We start from the raw sequence: 19,801 nt of genomic DNA, 5'->3' as shown, positions 1-19,801 counted from the left end.
TGTATCACTGGGGCTCTATTTCCATCAATAAAAATCTTTTTTTGTAAGTTCCCTGTTTTGCTTAGTTCCTCCTTTTTGATCAAAATCAGATGAAACAAGCAGTGCTTTACTGGAATTAAAGCCATGCTCCATTAGTTCCCAATTTGAATATCAAATCATATGTTCTGCTACACAAAATTATATATATATTTTTAATATTTTTCTGACTCTTCATCAAAGTCTGAGTGTTTTTACAGCCATGCTAACGGCTCTGTAAGGCTGCACTGAACACAGCAGGTACATTGTTAACCATCTTATTTTAATTTTAGCATTTGCACACACAGCACAACTAAAGCTGATGGGACATTAGATGTACAGGTGTATTAAACCAAAAAAGTATTGTCGTATTATCGTAAACCATCCAAAATTTTGGAAACATTTCATTGAAACTTTGGAGAGGGTGGCATCAGAAGAAAAATCACCAAATTATTAGGATTTACAGTGTAAACCTGTTGATTAATGACTGTTAATTCATTTTAATTTAATCCCTCTCGCTGAAGATGCAGGGAGAGACGCAACAAAGATGCGAGGAGAGAGGAGGGGAGGAAACACAGAAATATATTTTTCCTCTAAAGCGTCACGTGAGCTGACAGATGGTCACAGCTGGATCAGCTGTCAGTGACTTTTAATGGAGTTTGAGTCTTTAATGGAGCACATATAACCACCCTAATACAATAAACATCTGCATTTCTTTATATTCTGATTGTAAATTCGTTATTTAATAATCTAGGTTATGTTTTGTCTGATAAATATGGGATTTTATTTATTAGGTCAAATATAGCCTATCAAAAAAAAAAGAGAGAGTGAAGGAAACTGTGAAAATCTAACTATAGTTTATTGCCACTTGGCGATTCACAGCCTCACATGTGACTAAATGCAAATAAATGACAATGTCTGACAGACTCTACTCCCACTTTGATTTCATCCATAATTAAAGTGAATGTGGGAAATAACAGATGATGACAGGAGAAAAAAACACACAGATGCGCTATTTTAACTATGGTGAATCAGAAAACAAAATATAAAACATGTGAGAGACTGAGTTGAACTAGTTATTTTTCCACTCTGCAGTGATGTTTTTACACATCAGTCTGATCATGTACAGCTGATTTCCAGTGAGGGGGCGTATCGATTTTGGGGTGAGGTGAGGATAGAGAAGTAAGAAACGATAAAATACGGGAATTGGGGTGTTTTTATTATTTGATTTGATTCTTTACCAAATTTAGTAGTGGGATTTTCCAGTTGTTCTGGTTTGTTGATAGGTGCAGAAATGGTAGCAGACGTGTCAGTGGGATGTGCTTGGATCAGAAAAAGTCAAGTCTGAGGGTGTGGTAGTCCCGTTTTTCATGCACCTCATATTTGGGTCACATACCGAGACCTGGGGTAAGAGACCTGCTATGATTTTCAAGCGCGATGTGTTAAGTTCATATAGAACATTTAAATTTCTGTTATTTATTGACAAAGGTGTATAAGCCAAAGAGGATGTGAATTATTTTGCTCCTATTTTAAATTGTTTTTGTCTTTTTAAATCGAGTCAAGTGTGTGTGTGTGTGTGTGTGTGTGTGTGTGTGTGTGTGTGTGTGTGTGTGTGTGTGTGTGTGTGTGCGCGCGCGCGTATTGCAGGATTTTAATATATTAAAGATTAACGCTGGTCCTTCTGTCTTTCTGGAGGGTTTCCTGGTGGCAGACATTGGGTGCACTGGGAATGGTCCTGTGTGTGATATCTGGATTGTTTCAGTGAAGTTGGTGTGTAGTGATAGTTTGGCTGTGGTCACCTGTTGGCTGGATAAGTAGTGAAGTAGTTATTCCTTTATCATCTGCCTGTGTTTGCACAATGTGCTGATTCCTCTGACTGTCTTCCTTCAGACTCTCCTTTAGTAGAACATTTTAAATTAATTTCATGATATGATAAAACTGATTGAAACACTTGTTATTTTAACTGCTGTGTTTATTTAGAACTAGATGCAGCTGCATCCATTATCATGTTTCAAGCCACACAAAAATCTGTCCTATGGCTGAGATACTTCAGTGTTGACTAAAGAGAAGGGGCACTGACTGACAGACCTATATTGTCAAATGTAGAGGAAACAACAACACAGAGATGCTGCATGTACAGATTGGAGAAGCAAAAAAAAAATCCCAACAGTTTGCTCAGTTGATAGAAGATATAATAGCAAACTGAAATATAAAGAGGGAAAATTACATTTTCATCCTGCAAAACGCTGACGGGGAGACAAATATCTGTAGTTCTTGTTGCCTTCATTAATAATTATATGTAACTGAAATGACACTCACTGATTTCCTCTTCTGCCCTCTGTCTTTCGCTGAAATATTTCAGTGTCTCTTTGCCTCCAGCCATGCTCTCCATTTCATCCTCACCCCCTCTCTGCCTGAGCCTCCTCCTCTTCCTCTCGTACCACTCCCTTGTTCTATGTGGTCAGATTGGGACCCGTAAACAGTGCAAGTCTGCTCCTTTTGCACCGGGATACAACCTGGCGGGAGAGGGCTTTGATGTGGTCACCTCGCGTCGAAAAGGAGCCTACGTGATTGACGTGAGGACCTTCCTGTTTCCAAATGGAACCTGTACTCTCTATTCCAACCCCCTTCAAGGCAACATCCTGCAGAAAGTAATTTAAATCAAAAGGCACAAACACATATTATTGTATATTCTGCAGCAACCTTAAGAATTGCACATACTTGATATGTAGATGCTAACTATGCTGTTCTCATCTTAATTTTCAGATACCAGTCTCTGTAGTGGACTGGCGTGCATTCAGCCACTGCGATCTTGATGTCTACAGCAGTTCACACTCCTCTGTCAGGTACTGGTATTGTAGGTCACGTATTATACATCATCATAATCACAGACAACATTTCCACAACAGAACAGTGTTTTGGAAAACACAACATTTCAGAAAGCACAGTCCTGAATGGCAGCAACGGACAGACCAAATCCTTTTTTGTTGTTTTTTTCACTTAATGTCCAGCAAATACTTGTTAATTTGTATCAGTCTTTATTCAAACTAAAAGCAAGAGAATTGAGCTTTTGTTATTTCTTGTTTCTTAGCTCAGTATCTTATGGCTCCACAAATTCAGCTCTACACTTATTATCTACAGAGCAGCCTTTGATTTTGCATCACAGATCCAAAAATCTAAAAATGGGTGTATTCCCGTTTAATAAGCATTTTAGGGTTCAAGATTACTATTAAACTAAAAGTCACTGGCTAGCCCTAAATTTCCCACATTTATCACATGATAAACAATTCCTTTTATTGTTTACATATTGTAAAAATACAGTTCAAAAAGAATACCTCCATAATGAGTAAGAGTAAGAGTTTTAATGATGATTGTGTTCACAGCTCAATGATGGATACTTACATGTCCCAAGAAAGTTATGACTGGAAGGTAAGAAACATTTTACAGCTATTGTTGTCAATCAATCAAAACATGAGGTGGTACTTTTGCTTTTTTTGAATTTTTTATCACTGTGTTTTTCCAAAAAACGGGTCTGAAGAAACTACCATATTGCAGTTAATAAAACCTGTTAGCAGAAATAATAACAATAACTATATTTATTACACTATAATGGTGATTATGGTTGAACATCAAACATCTCATGAGCCTCTTGTTTTTATCAGATTGGACTGGATTTAGATCAATATTTTCCAGCGAGCTTTAAGGTTGGGGGAACACTCTCGAAGGCATATAAGTTTGCTAGACAAAAGAACAAACAGGATCGCTACTTCTTCAACTTACACACGATCAGCTGTCGCCATTACAGGTAAGGTGTGAAGACCCCTGAATCACTACAGAATTATTGATTTTTTTGATTGTGTCTGTATACCCAGATCATTTACGAGTGTGTCTCTTTGAATCTACTGTAGTTACCGTGTGTCAAGCCCACCACCCCTCAGCTCTCAGTTCAGTAAAGATTTGGCGACACTGCCAAGTCAATACAATTTCCACGACACCAAGGCTAAGTACCTCAGACTCATACGTATCTACGGCACACACTACATTCGCCAGGTTAAAACACATACACCATATTTACAGTATTTCCTTATTTCACACATAAATAACACAAATCATTACATTTTTGTATCAACAACATCGTTTGTTTCAGGTTTATCTTGGAGGCAGACTCAGGCGGCTTACAGCTGCACGTACCTGTTTGTCAACACTCAATGGGCTCTCCACAGATGAGGTTAGTAGTACACATGTCTGTACAGTAACCAAACTGCATATTTGTACACATACACTATGCACACTGTCACACAGGTTGTTACACTATCTTTAAAGAAAGTTGAGCACATTTGAACAAACATTGAGGTAAATTGATTATATGTGACTACAACAAATCCCAATGATATCTCCAAGTGTGTCACTGTGCTGGGGGGATGAACACTATTCTTCCAAAAGATAGTCCCTCATTTGGTACTCTGATGATGGTGATGGAGAGTGCTGTGGACCATTGGCATGTTATCAATGTGTTATTTCTCCTCCTATCCTCTAGGTGCAATCCTGCTTATCACTTGGTCTGAAAGTAGGCCTGGGAAACCTGGCATCATCCAGTTACCAAAGGTGCAGCAGAGTCCTACAGAACAAGGACTTCTCCACCTCGTCTCGCTCTGGTCTCCACCTACATCAGACAGAGGTGGTAGGAGGCACTATTTGGTCTGGGGAGTTTTCACTCTCTCATAAGGACTCCTGGGGTTATGAAAACTGGTTAAAATCCCTCAAGGACTACCCAAATGTTGTTGGGTACTCCCTCAGACCAATGTATGAACTGATGCCAAATGAAATACAAAAGGCCATAATGAAGTCTGTCACCTTGACGTACTTGGCAAAACATGCTGTGAGAAACTCACACCGAGAACGAGATTGTGGGTGGGGCATTCCCAACCTGGCACCCAACTGCTGTCCTCAAGAGGCCTGGAAAGGAACACTGGAGGTGACCATCGTCAGAGCCTGGCGTCTGAAAGGAGATCTATTCGGCCTCACAGAGGGGTGCGTAGGATAAAGGACCATTAAAGAGAAGAAATAATAAAGAAATAAAAGAAAAGAAAAAATAAGAAATTTGGCCAATTTGGACCAAGTTGGTGACCAAATGCAACCTGTAACAATGTTTCCAAAATTTAGCACAAAATTCTCACATAGTGACTGCTACTTTAACCCACATCTACCAACCCAGTCTCACATCAAAATGTATTATAGCTAGGTTGGTCCACAACTACGGAGCCCGTAAAGGATCATGGTAAAAAAGAAAAAAATGTAATTGTGGCCACAATATAGCTATAACGTGCACACGAGGTACTAATTCGTAGCCACAAGATACTAATTTGTGCGCACGTTATAGCCTACTTATTTCGTGCTCACAAAATACTAATTAATAATATTAATATTAATATCATTCCTGGGTGCTCGGTGCACTCTCAATGCCTCCCGTATTTCTGGTGACAGCTGCACATTGTAGAGCTCTGAAACTTTAAACTTGATGCAGCTGATTTAAACATTATGCTCAAGCTCTGACACTTTCCTATGACATCACTTTAGTCTTTGGCAAATCAAAGTGGAATGATTTATATTGATCTGATATTATCTGTGGTAATAAGGGATTGCGCAGCAAATCAGGACCAATCATAAAACATCATCAAAGTGTTAACATAATGGTTTAAAGGAATTATAGCACATTTCGTCCGACTGATCAATAATATAGTGAACTTTTAATCTTCTGTGATTTTATTGAAGGACAAATGTCCAGAGAACACTAAAGACACATTCAGTAGTTCAGTCAGAGCAACAACAACCTGCAAATCAATACAAATTAGATTATGATCACTGATAGGCTATAGGTTCCCTTGGCATCGTGATACCGGTCCGGTGGCATCATTAAACACTGCGGTTCATATAACCTATGTATTCCCTCAGCTGAGAGTCTGACACACATGATGCTACTTTCAAAGGAGATGATCAGGGGGAAAGGCACTTTTTAAGATCATTTCAAGCTGAAACATGTTAACAGAATGTGGTCCGGACGTAGGCTATTGCAGGTTCTAGAGATGGGGGCGCTCGATTTGCTTACCCAGCTGTCCAGGAATGATATTAATATTATTAATTTGTATTTCGTGTGCACGTTATACCTATTTCGTGGCCACAAATTAGTATTTTGTGCGCATGTTATAGCTATATTGTGGCCACAATTTAATAAAACGTGCACACGAGTTAATAAAACGTGCACACGAGTTAATTAAATGTGCTCACGTTTTATGAAATCGTGCGAGCGAGTTAATAAAACGTGCGCTCGATTCTGTCAACATTAAAAAATACACAACATTTTCTGTGAAAACAAATAAAATGGCTACCGAGTCTAAAATGCTATAGTTTGAGATAGTTTCAGCATTAAAATGCATTTTGATGACATTTTTAGCCAGAAATATGCATTTTATTTTCATACTCTTAGCTCATTGAATGTATATGATTTCTAGTTGATCAGTTTTTATGAAGAATTTTTCAGGCGTCGCCATAAATTTGTAGGAATGCTACTTGACTTAACTACATGGAAACAGAAAAAGTAGCATCACGTCATTGACCCATATATCAAACACAAACAATTAATTACTTATTTTTCCTCATTTTCTTTTATTCTCAGGTATGTTACAATGAGGTATGGTTCCATCTACCGCAGGACTGAAATGATCGAGTCAAACTACCCAACATGGAACGCTCATTATGATCTGGGCACGGTCAGTAAATACTCTCAGTGTCTCTATTTACAGGTTTTGGGGGATACTACAATATATAGATATGTAATGAGATAAACGTTGTATGAAGCCAGTTGTGGCTTTAGAGGGAGCTGCTTGGTTTGATAAACTGCCTCAAATGTCACTTGAGTCAGCATTGTTCAGAGCTGATAACAATAAGTTTGGAGATGTAGAGTTAGAGAGTCCTGACCTCTTTAGCTTCCTCATCTCTGCTTCAGGCTAACAGCTCCAGAATACATTGACGGCTACTAGCATAAAACACCCAAATCTCTGCAGTTGAATGAGGGCAAGATTTAGGCAATGTCATGTAGATTAGCAGGAAATGGACCCAAATGCAAGACAGCAGACCAAGCAAAACTAAAGTGATTTTTATTGAAGAACTGGAACAAAACAGAATGCAGAACAAGACTGAATTCACAGAACAAGAACAAAGGATCCAACAAAGACTGAACTGCAAACCGAGACTTAAACTACCTGAACTAATAAGGGTAGTGGGGAACAGGTGACTAGACACAATGGCAAGCTATAGGACTGAGGTGGAATAGTTCATCCTATCATTTTTTCCTAACCACTTTTCCTTGACCTCGATGCAAAACGTCATGAGGTCAAGGAAAGAAGTGAAGGAGAATTCCTGGATATCTGTCTGTGTATGGAGAAAATTAAGTTGGGCTTCTGTGCCTTGTCTGTAAGTGGACACATTGTCTTAATGGGGGTAAAACAAGTATAAAAAGTATTTAATAACGTCAAAGAGATATCTATCAATGTTACAGTCATTTTAGTGCCAAAGTCCCTCTTTTTGTTATGATGAAGTGAGATTTTTGTTGTTACCGATGCATTGGCAATCTCAAAATAGTATTTTAAGATTCCAATACACTCTTGTTTGGTTTTCTATGGAGACAAATCATGCTTAACCAGTGTGTCTCTTACAGTAGTACGTAGGCAGCGCCTAAGAGGGAGTATCTGTAACTGAGGGTGAAGGACATGGGTACTATTGTCCCCCATGATGTCATGGACCTTTGCTCTACCACTCACAGAATACATTTATGCATTTATTGTCCTTTTTTCTTTTCTATACCTTGTCCCTTCTTGATGTAATATAATATGTTACTGCTGGTTTATTTCATTTTATGTTTTATTATTCTGGTTTATAATTGGCTCATGAAAGCACACTGATTTTGACCATTTTGTTGCAATAAAAAGTCAGTGTAAATTATTGATTTAATAAAAGTGAGGAAAAAGTGTGCATCGTGAGTGTGGCAATGCTTTAGTAGTTAATATGTTAAATCAGTGGAGTGCTCGCATGATGATCTTAAACTCAACATTGTATTTTTTCATTTTTAAGGTGGATACAAGGAACACTTTCGAGTTTAAGGTCTGGGATGATGACTCAACGTGGAAAAAGGATGACGACCTTTTGTTATCATGTGACACCACTCCGGAATCGGGGTCATGGATATACACCTGTTGGTCGTCACTAAGTAAATTCCAGGCCGAGTTCACGCTGACCTGCGACCCTTACCTGACTGGACATAAGTGTAATTATTACAAACCCTCTCGACAGTGAGAAATTTTGTGGCAAAACAATTCTCAAATGCCAATGGCTTTACTTTAATCGAATGTTTATTGCAATATCTGATTAATCAATCATTTAACAGGTAATAAAGACTGTGCATTTATACATCTATTTTCCTGTCATTGAAACACAATATTCAGTTTTCTCTTTTAAATCTGTTTAGGGTTCAATCAAACATGTAATCACATAAAGAGTATAGGGCTGTGTAATCCAAACAACTGTTACACTCTTCAGATTTCGGTATTATAAACTGTTGAAGTTGTAATATATCACTTTTTTGAACATATTAATGACAGTAAGTATGTAAGTGAAAAAGTATGTAACTGAAAAAGATAGAAGAAGCTAAATCTTCTTTCTTTCTGTTTTGTTTATGCAAACAACAGCTGAGATGTTTTGTTGGTGTGGTTTTACATTTGGATCACAGATTGTGCTGTAAAGGTTGTTGGGAACAATTGACAATTAAGGTTGTTGGCTACAATTAAATTCTTTGGCAAAACTGCCATTTTTTTGTGATGTCTTTCAAAAGAGAGTGTGAGTGGTGTCTCAAAATCACAATCACACCTTTCCTATATAATCTTTTTTCTTGCATCACTAGACAATAAAACCTGCAGGTGAATCAGAGGAAAATATAAATAACATCTTGCAGCAGATGGGGTTAAAGCAGTTTATATTTCACATTCTAGTCTGGATATTGTAATAAATCTTGGACTGTTACACAGCTTTCCTATCATCAGTCTCTTCTCTTTCTTTCCTCAAGAGCATTAAAAACCTACATATTCTTATAACTCAACTACAGCTACATACGTAGGCATACTCAGAGTCAGGATCTCACAGTTTCCCCACTCTTCCTGCTAATGTCTCACATCTCATTAACTATCCACTTTGTTTGTCAGTTTGATAGTTTATAAAAACGTAGTTCTAGGTTCTTCACTCTGTTGGTACTGTATCACACCACGCAGCAGATTTTAAGCATTTTTTTTGTTATTGGCCAGAAGATGAAAATGATAAGGAGGCATTTTCACTCAAAGGCTCAACCCCTTGAGAAACAAAGGTACTGTAGCCAGAAAAGGTGATGGTTAGGTGGTTAGCCACCTGCTAACACTGGTGGGTAACAGAGCTGGACAACTAATAGGTGTTTCTAATCAGGTAAGTCAGCACAGTTTTTGTTGTGATGGGTACCAGTTGACGTGTTGATGTTGGGACTACACAAAAACATCACATCCTTTAGATTTTTGTGAAAATCAGGGCTGTAGTCCTTCACATAGAAATCAGTCCACAGGCTGTTAGAAGAAATCGAGAAAGTCAAGGAAGGTCTCAATTTTTTGAGTTACAACCTATTGGTAATCAAAAAATTATTATTCACAATTCTTACATAAAGCACCTTTAATCCAATGATTTCCATTGTTCTTTGGACTCATTCCTTCAAGCATGTTTTATTAATATTGATTTATAACTGCAGTAATTGACTCCAAGGTCATTTCCTCACAAAATACACCCTTTGTGCTTATCTCCTTTGATTTGCTCTACACCTTTTTTTCCTTACGTCCTCAATTGTCTCTGGTCAAAGAACTAGAGCTCTTTCTCCTGCTGGTTCTGTTTTTGATGACTGGAAGTGGAGCAGCAACGTCAACAACAATTTGGGCATTTGGAAAAGGTATAGAAACCTCTTTTTAACTTTTTGAAGGAAGATGCCATAGTTAAAAGATAGCATGATTTAAGCTTGGATGCAGGAAACTTTATCAATAAAATAAGACAAATCAAGTGAATTTAGTTCATGGGATTTGGTGTATTTACTGAAATCAGAAGTTTAGAAAAGTATTTAAAAACCTTTCGAGAACTCTTTATTTTGACCTGCTTCTGTTCCCAGTAGCACAATGCACAGATGCAGGTCAATCTGTGGAGGTGTTGAGCTTGGAGCTGAAATCGTAGTTTGCATGTGACGTGTGAATTGTACAATGTATGCCTCTCTCCTTACTGTGTATTTAAGGGGAAAACCATCAATCAATCAATCAATCAATCTTTATTTGTATAGCGCCAAATCACAACAAAGTTATCTCAAGGCACTTTACACATAGAGCAGGTTCTAAACCGAACTCTTCAGGTTTTAATTTTAAAGAGACCCAACATTCCCACATGAGCAAGCACTTAGCGACAATGGCAAGAAAAAAACTCCCTTTTAACAGGAAGAAACCTCAGGCAGAACCAGGCTCAAAGTGGGCGGCCATCTGCCTCGACCGGTTGGGGTAGAGAGGAGAGAGAGCAAGAATAGGAGAGAGAGAGAAGCACATTGAAAATCAACATTGAAGCTAGAAGGTCCGGGACAGGAATCTGTCATCCGGACGTCTACAGGCCCAGATTGCCTGTGAGATGAGAAAGCACAGACAACTCCGGGGAAGAAGTGTAGGTTACTGAATGCATTAATAGTACATGAATGTTATTGGATATAGATGGATGGATAGAGAGAGAGAGGAGGAGAGAGGAGCTCAGTGCATCATGGAGGTAGGAGTCCCCCGGCAGTCTAAGCCTATAGCAGCATAAACTAGGAGCTGGCTAACTATAAGCTCTATCAAAAAGGAAAGTTTTAAGCCTACTCTTAAAAGTAGAGAGGGTGTCTGCCCTCCGGACCGAATCTGGGAGATGGTTCCACAGGAGAGGAGCCTGATAACTGAAGGCTCTGCCTCCCATTCTACTTTTAGAGATACTAGGTACCACAAATAGGCCTGCGTTCTGGGAGCGCAGTGTTCTGGTAGGTACATAAGGTACTATAAGCTCTTTAAGGTATGATGGAGCCTGACCATTAAGAGCTTTAAAAGTGAGGAGAAGGATTTTAAATTCTATTCTTGATTTTACAGGAAGCCAATGCAGTGAAGCTAAAATAGGAGTAATGTGATCTCTCTTTCTAGTTTTTGTCAGAACTCGTGCAGCTGCATTCTGGACCAGCTGGAGAGTCTTTAGAGAGTTATTAGGACAGCCTGATAATAATGAATTACAATAATCCAGCCTTGAAGTAACAAATGCATGGATTAGTTTTTCAGCATCATTTTGAGACAGAATATGTCTGATTTTTGAAATGTTACGCAGATGAAAATAGGCAGACCTTGAAATTTGTTTTATGTGGGAATTGAAGGACAGATCCTGGTCAAATATAACTCCTAGGTTCCTTACAGTAGTACTGGAGGCCAAAGTAATGCCATCCAGAGTAGTTATATCATTGGATAATGTGTTTCTGAGGTGTTTAGGGCCAAGCACAATAACTTCAGTTTTTTTCTGAGTTTAACAGCAGGAAGTTACAGGTCATCCAGGCCTTTATGTCCTTGATACATGTTTGTAGTTTAGTTAACTGGTTGATTTCATTAGGCTTTATTGATAGATATAATTGAGTGTCATCTGCATAACAATGAAAATTTATTGAGTGTTTCCGAATAAATGTTTCCTAAAGGAAGCATATATAAGGAGAATAGTATTGGTCCAAGCACTGAACCCTGAGGAATACCGTGTTTAACTTTTGTTTGCATGGAGGATTTATCATTGACATTTACAAACTGAAATCTATCTGACAGATAGGATTTAAACCAATTTAATGCTGTTCCTTTAATACCAATTAAATGTTCAAGTCTCTTTAACAGGATTTGATGATCAATAGTGTCAAAGGCAGCACTAAGATCTAACAGGACGAGGACAGAGAGAAGTCCATTATCTGATGAAGTTAAGAGGTCATTTGTAACTTTTACCAGTGCAGTTTCTGTACTATGATGAGCTCTAAATCCAGACTGAAAATCCTCAAATAAGCTGTTATTATTTAGAAAGTTACACAGCTGATTAGCAACTGCTTTCTCGAGGATCTTAGAGAGAAAGGGGAGGTTAGATATGGGCCTATAGTTGGCTAAAACCTCTGAATCAAGAGTTGGCTTCTTAAGAAGTGGTTTAATGACAGCTACTTTAAAAGACTGTGGTACATATCCTGTCACTAAAGACAGATTGATCATATCTAATAAGGAAGTGCTAACAGAGGGAAAGACTTCCTTAAGCAGCCTAGTTGGAATCGGGTCTAAGAGACAGGTTGATGGTTTGGAGGAAGTGATCATTGAGGTTAGTTCTATAAGGTCGACTGGAGAGAAACAGTCTAGATAGAGTCTAGATAACCATGCCGATAATCATATGTTTACAAAGAACGATTATGTCTTACATTAGATTGACTAATCTCAAACTCACATCAGGGGAAAAATGTGTGACTGTAAATTATTATTTTGTTCTGAAGCCGCCTGGATCTGAACTACTGAATCAAAGTCAGTCGTGGTTTGAGACAGTGACTATATGATACCAATCTACACATAATTTTGCGTTATGTAGTTACAAAGGAGCTGGCTAATTTTACTGTTAATGCATGTTTGTATGTATTTCTATGCAGGCTGATGAAGGTTGATTGGTTGAGACGTAGCTATCTAATTATGTGTGAAGGAGTAGATTTTTCTTTCGGCAATAATTTCCATTGTTATAAATTAGAAAAGTGTGCAGGAATCACAATCAAAACACAACAGAGGAAAAGTGCACCAGTGGTAATAAACCATCACTGCTTGCACAATCTATACAAAAGAAACTGGTCTAGGAGGACAACATATTGAAAAAAGTCTTGTATCATGAATTAAAGAATGTAAAACACTGACAAGAAATTTTGTAAGCAACTACTTCCTCATGCAGACAATATTAGCAACTAATAATGATGATAAATACTGTACTAAACTGAGGTCTTTTAGGATACTTATACTTATTCCATACATTTTTTCATGTTAATACATCCCTACAAAAGACAACAATAATGCATTTGTATGTGTCTTCCCTACCCTGCACCCGATCAGGTGGAGGTGGATGGATTTTCACTTGTGCTTTACACATCAAATATGACATCTGAAGAGTCAAGAGTGACATTTCTCTGAGGTTTCAGTTTTCTGTGGAATTTGGAGAAGAAATAGGAAAAATAGTTCAGTAAACTGGAAGATGAGAATAATGATTCAAGCCTGTTTTTTTTTCTATTGTTTTATAACTGCAGTAATTTACTCCAAGGTTATTTCCTTAGCAATTAAAACACAACAAAGGAAAACGTCACTAGTGATAATAAACCCTCACTGCTTGCACAATCTATACAAAACAAACTGGTCATAAAATCAAAAACTGGTCATAAAATCATCTAGGAACACTACATAGCCTAAAAACAGTCTTATCTCACGGCAAGATGAAAGAATGTAAAACATTGATAAGAAATTTTCTAGGCCACTGCTTCAACATGCAGATAATACTAGCAACTAATGACTGCTTACCGTACAAAACTGCAGTCTTTTATAATACTGTTTATTCTACATATATCTTAATGTTAATGTCATTTGAAGGCTGCTGTGCCTAAATCATGTTCACGACCGAAAATGTTGTCAGTTGGTAGAAGATATCATAGCAAATTTAAATATAAAGAGGAAAAATCACATTTTTATCCTGCAACATGCTGATTAGGAGACACACATTTGTAGTTCTTGTTCTCTTCATTAATAATTATGTGTAGCTGAAATCACATTTACTGATTTCCTTTTTTCTGCTCTTTGTCTTTCTCTAAAATATTTCAGGGTCTCTTAACATCCAACCATGTTCTCAATTTCATCTTCACCCCCTCTCTACCTGAGCATCCTCCTCTTCCTCTCGTACCACTCCCTTGTTCTCTGCTGTCAGATTGGGAACAGCAGCCAGTGTGAGTCTGTCCCTTTTGTACCAGGCCACAACCTGGTGGGAGAGGGCTTTGATGTGGTCACCCTGCGTCGAAAAGGAGCCTACATGGTTGACATTAAGACCTACCTCACTCAAAGCGGCACCTGTACTCTCTGCTCCAACCCCCTTCAAGACAACATGCTGCAGAAAGTAATTTAAATCAAAAGGCACAAACACAGACTTATATATTCTGCAGCAGCTTAAAGAGTTGCACATACTTCATATGTAGACACTAACCATGCTGTTCTTAACATAATTTTCAGCTGCCAGTCTCTGCTGTAGATTGGCGTGCATTCACCCGCTGCAATGCTGACCTCTACAGTAGTGCACACACCTCTGTTAGGTATTGTATTACACAGCATCATAATCACAGACAGGTTTATAATTTTATTATTTTCAAATTTTTAATTATGTCATTCCAGTGCCTTCAAGCAGGTCAATAAATATGAAGTTGTGTCAGGAAGTCATTCCCCTTTAATAAGCATTTGTGTTTAATGTCTAACTACACAGACTCATGCAGCCACTGTATACCTGTCCTACATTTTTGACATGTATCAGATAACAATTCAATTTCAATTTTATTTCAATTTGGGAATATACATTTTAAAGAAAACAACTTATGTAATGAAGGAGTTTTAATGACGAGTCTCTAATTTTTGTCCACAGCTCACTGATTGACACTTATACCTCCCAGGACAGTAATGACTGGAAGGTAGGAACTATTTTATTAAGTTTACTGTTGTTGACATACAATCACCACTAGAGTGTTTTTCCTGAACCTAATTTGAAGAAGCAGCCACTGTGCAGTAAAAAAATATCTTAGTAGACTACAGTTTCTCTCAAAAGAGCTGATATTAGATTTACCATGTTGCTAAATAAAGTTCACGTAATGTTTTTTTCAATTTGCTGCCCAAGTTTAATGCTTACGGAACACTTTATTAAATTTAAAGTATTTTGAAAATAAATAATGTTTTTACAAGTAAATGATTATATTTAATATAGTATATCATGGTGATTATTGTTGATACATCAAATTGATTATGTTATTTTCCAGTTTGGGCTGGATTTAGATAAGTTTATTTCAGCCAACCTGGATGTTGGTGGAACTCGTTCGTCTGCGTATAAGTTTGCTACAGAAAGGAGACAAGAGGATCGCTACTCCTTCAGCACACACTGGGTCACCTGTAGTCATTACAGGTAAGGTGTAAAAAAAAACCTGCATCACCACAGCATTATTGATTTTTCAGTTGAGTTTGTAAACGCAGATAATTTACTAGTGTGTCTCTTTGAATCTTCTGTAGTTACCGTGTGTCAAGCACACCACCTCTCAGCTCTGAGTTCAGGAAAGATTTGGGGAGACTGCCAATTGTCTACAACTCCTCCACCAGGGCTCAGTACAGTGAAGTCATAAATACCTACGGCACACACTACATCCGTCAGGTTAAAAGACACACCCACCATATTTATTTCCTTATTTCACAAATAAATAACATTAATCATTAATTTTTTGTCTCAACAACATCGTACTTTGTTTCAGGTTAATCTTGGGGGCAGACTCAGGCGAGTCACAGCTGTACGTACCTGTTTGTCCACACTGAACGGGCTCTCCTCAAGTGCGGTTAGTACAAAGTAACCAAACTGCATGTTTGTACACACTCCACATGCACTAACATCCAATGTTTGTAACATTCATTTTATTTTGTATAGCACCAAATTACAACAGAAGTTATCTCACATAGAGCAGGTCCAGACCGTACTTTTACATTTACAGGGACCCAACATTTCCTCATGAGCAGGCACTTGGTTACAGCAGCACAGACAAGCATAGCAATAACACTCATTACAATAACTAGCTACTTCCCACCCAGAGCCCGGTTCTGCCTGAGGTTTCTTCCCGTTAAAGGGGAGTTTTTCTCTTTAAATTATATTAAAGTAAAGTAAAAGTGCCTTGAAATTATCTTATATAAAATAATAATAATAATAATAATGATAACAATAATATTAATAATAATAGAAGGCATTGGCATCACAGGCACAGGGTCCACAACCATGTCCCACAGAAGCTCACACTCCATAACCAGGCTGTCCAAGACCATGATACTGCCTGAGGCTCTTTTTCCTAATCTACTTTTTGAGATTTTAGGAAACACTGTTAAACCTGCATAGTGGCAGTGCAGTGTTGTAGTGAGGTAACAGGGAACTACGAGCGGTTTTAGATATGACAGTGTAACACATTTTTGTGCAATGTCTTAAAAGAAAGAAAATATTTTTGAGTTGAGCACATTCGAAGAAACAATGATATAAATCAGTTATAATATGTAACATACAATATATTGAACCCCTGATATCTCCAAGTGAGTGTCACTCTGCTGGGGGATGAGCACGGTTCTTCCAAAAGATATTCCTTCATTTGGTGTTTTGATGATAAAACACAGGCACTGTTGACCATTAGCCATAAGTAACATTATTTCTCCTCCTATCCTACAGGTGCACTCCTGCTTATCACTTGGTCTCTCTGTAGGCCTGGGGAAGGTAAGCTTATCCAGTAGCCAAAGGTCTTGCACCAATGTCCTACAGAACAGGGACACCTCCACCTCGTTCAGCTCTGGTCTCCATCAACATTACACAGAGGTGGTAGGAGGCAGTTTTTGGTCAGGGGAGTTTTCACTCACTCGTAATGACTCCCTGGGCTACGTGAACTGGCTGAAATCCCTCAAGGACCACCCAGATGTTGTTGGGTACTCCCTCAGACCAATGTACGAGCTGGTGCCAAATGAGTCAAAGAAGGCTGGGATGAAGGCGGCCATTGAGCAATACTTAGCAGACAACGCTGTGAGCAAGTTACAAAGAGAACCATATTGTTGGGGTCACACTCCCAACCTGGCACCCAACTGCTGTCCTCGACAGGCCTCGAGAGGAACACTGGTGGTGACCCTCGTCCGAGCCTGGAATCTGAAAGGAGATCCAGTTGGCAAGACTGAGGGGTGCGTTTGGGCCCATTAACACTGTGACTTTTTGTCTGAGATGAAGTCTCATTTAATTATTTATTTTTCCTTTTCTCTAATTCTCAGGTATGCCAGGATGTGGTACGGTTCCATCTACCATAGGACTAATTGGATCAGGTCAAACTCCCCTAGGTGGAACGCTCGTTACAATCTGGGCAAGGTCAGTAAATCTTCTCCTTACCTCTGTCAACAGGTGTTGGGGAGTACTACAGCATCATGTGTAAAAAAGCTACACAGTCTGATAAATTGCCTCATTATGTCACTTAAGTCAATGTCAGCTATGGCTATTTTTTTCTTTTTTTCCTTTATTTATACACAACAATACAGTGAAAATACACAATCACACAACACACACACACATTTGCATGGCTACATATCCCCAAAAGCACCCGGCCTACCCCAAACAAAGCAATCCATCTCAAAGTTCATGTACAATAACATTTATGCTTCAATTTTATATTTGTTAAAATATTTTTTTTAAATCTATAAAGTGTGTTGCACTTCATTTTCAAGCATGTTCCACAAATTAACTCCCTCCACTGATAAACGTCTTTGCTTTGAATTTTTTCTAATCTTTGGTTTTGTAAACATGCTGATTCCTCTTAATTCATAATGATTCATTTGGATTAGGAACAGCCTCTGGATACAGTCTGGAAGCAACTTATTTTTCACCTTATACATTAACTGTGCAATTTTGAAGTCCACCAGATCTCTGAATTTGAGAGCATGTGAATTTAGAAATAAAATGTTGGATGGTTCATAATAATCAGCTCTGTTAACAATTCTTATTGATCTTTTTTGTAGTGAAAAAATTGTATTTGTAGTTGTTTTATATACATTTCCCTAAACCTCCACACAGTAAGTGATGTATGGAACTATTAATGAATGATACAATGTATGTACATTAATCTTTTGTTTTATGAAGTATTGCTATGGTCTTTGATATTTTAGTCTTTACATAATTTACTCAGGTTTCCAGCTGAGTGGATGGTCTATGACAACTCCCAAACATTTGTTTTCATAAATCCTTTCTATTTCAATATTATTTATCTTGAGTTGTACTTGATAATTGATTTTTCAATTTCCAAATATGATAAATTTGTTTTTTGTCAATATTTAAAGACAACCTGTTTATATCAAACCATCATTTTAAAGTTATTAATTCTGTCTACATTGTATCCAGAAGCTGCCCAAGATCCTTACCAGAACAGAATAAATTCATCTGCAGTCATCTGCAAACAAGACACATTTTAGTAACCTGGACACATTGTAGATATCATTAATATACAGTATGAACAGCTTTGGGCCCAGCACTGAACCTTGTGGGATCCCACAATGCCTATACTATGCCTATATTCAGTGGATTTGTTACACAATGGCTACATTACTTAACCAACGTTCTCCTTGTGGTAGCAACTTGCCTGTGACAGGACCCATCTGTCACTCAAGGCGTCTACACTCTTAATTACGTATAACGTTAAGCCTTAATAAAATTTAAACAAGTGAATTATACCAAAATTCAGTTGTCATGAAAGGCCAAAACTGTTTTTTGAACCAAGTGGTAAACATTTTTATTTCTGCTATAAAGTTGGACATTTTAACATGGGGGTCTCTAGGGATTGACTCGTTTTTGGAGCCAACCTAAAGTGGTCATTCAAGTGTTGGCTTCATTTTTTAGACCCAGGGGTTGCTGGGGAGTGGTCCTATCACATCTATGTGTACAAACATTGTGAATTAATCTGATTGTTCTCATTACTCAAAATGATCTTCAACTCAGCATTTGTAATTTCATTTTATTTTTTAATTTATTTCTTAAAGGTGGATACCCACTTGGGTTTGAAGGTTGAGGTCTGGGATGCGGACGGCCCTCCGCCGCAGGCAGACGACCGTCTAGGATCATGTGTGAGATACCTGAGCCAGGGGTCACACAGCTTCACCTGTCCTGCCCCGGGAGGTGGTGCCAAGAATGCTGGCTTCGAGGTCCAGTACACACTGACCTGCGACTCTCACCTGACTGGAGACAAGTGTAATCGTTACAAACCATCTCCACAGTGAGAAATGCATTTTGGGGCCATGCTACAACTTGCCACTCGCTTTACTTTAATCAAGTGCGATATTTTATAAATTGATTATTCAACACGTAATTGATGACTGAGGGACTATAAATTTATTTCCCTACCATTTAAAGGCAATATGATGTTTTTTCTTTTTATGTCTTTTTAGAGTTCAATCAATCCATATAAATTACGGATAAATTCAGATACTGACTTATCTTTACTTTAAAATGTTTTGTGTTAAGGTCATTATTACTGAAAATATAATGTAGATCTGTTTTACTCCTATAGGTAAAATATTATTGTAAACACTAAAAAAAACAAAAACATTAATAGTCAGTGCTGTCAGTCAACACTGCATTTGTGTGATCCTATATGGTACTGAGTTAGTGTTGGTTGGTTTATGTTTGGATTGCAGATTGTACAGCTGGTGACTTTCAGTGTCAAATCCCTTTTTTTCCATTTTACCAATAAACTCTTAAAATTACAGGAAACACGATTCATCTAGATATAAGTGTTCTGCACTCACCTGCAGATGTCTGTATGTAGAAACTTTGTCTCCTAGAAATTATGTTCACTACATGTACTGCTAATTTGCAACAACAAATAAGGAAGGAA

The 19,801-nt window shown here is 37.9% G+C and overlaps 1 protein-coding gene across 1 annotated transcript; it reads left to right on the top strand.

The window, feature by feature from the left end:
• The first annotated feature begins 2,396 nt into the window (after nucleotides 1-2,396).
• On the top strand, nucleotides 2,397-19,184 carry LOC133986453 (uncharacterized). Its single transcript, XM_062426278.1, has 18 exons — nucleotides 2,397-2,666; nucleotides 2,782-2,861; nucleotides 3,399-3,444; nucleotides 3,678-3,820; nucleotides 3,924-4,065; nucleotides 4,163-4,243; nucleotides 4,553-5,046; nucleotides 6,689-6,782; nucleotides 8,143-8,360; nucleotides 13,995-14,274; nucleotides 14,388-14,467; nucleotides 14,791-14,836; nucleotides 15,179-15,321; nucleotides 15,426-15,564; nucleotides 15,662-15,742; nucleotides 16,612-17,108; nucleotides 17,196-17,289; nucleotides 18,948-19,184. The coding sequence occupies exons 1-18, from the start codon at nucleotides 2,397-2,399 to the stop codon at nucleotides 19,182-19,184; spliced, it is 3,165 nt and encodes a 1,054-aa protein (XP_062282262.1).
• The last annotated feature ends 617 nt before the right edge of the window (nucleotides 19,185-19,801 follow it).

Source organism: Scomber scombrus, chromosome 2 (genome assembly GCF_963691925.1).
Source record: "Scomber scombrus chromosome 2, fScoSco1.1, whole genome shotgun sequence".
NCBI classification, from domain to species: Eukaryota; Metazoa; Chordata; class Actinopteri; order Scombriformes; family Scombridae; genus Scomber; species Scomber scombrus.
This window is presented reverse-complemented; position numbering and strand designations above follow the sequence as displayed.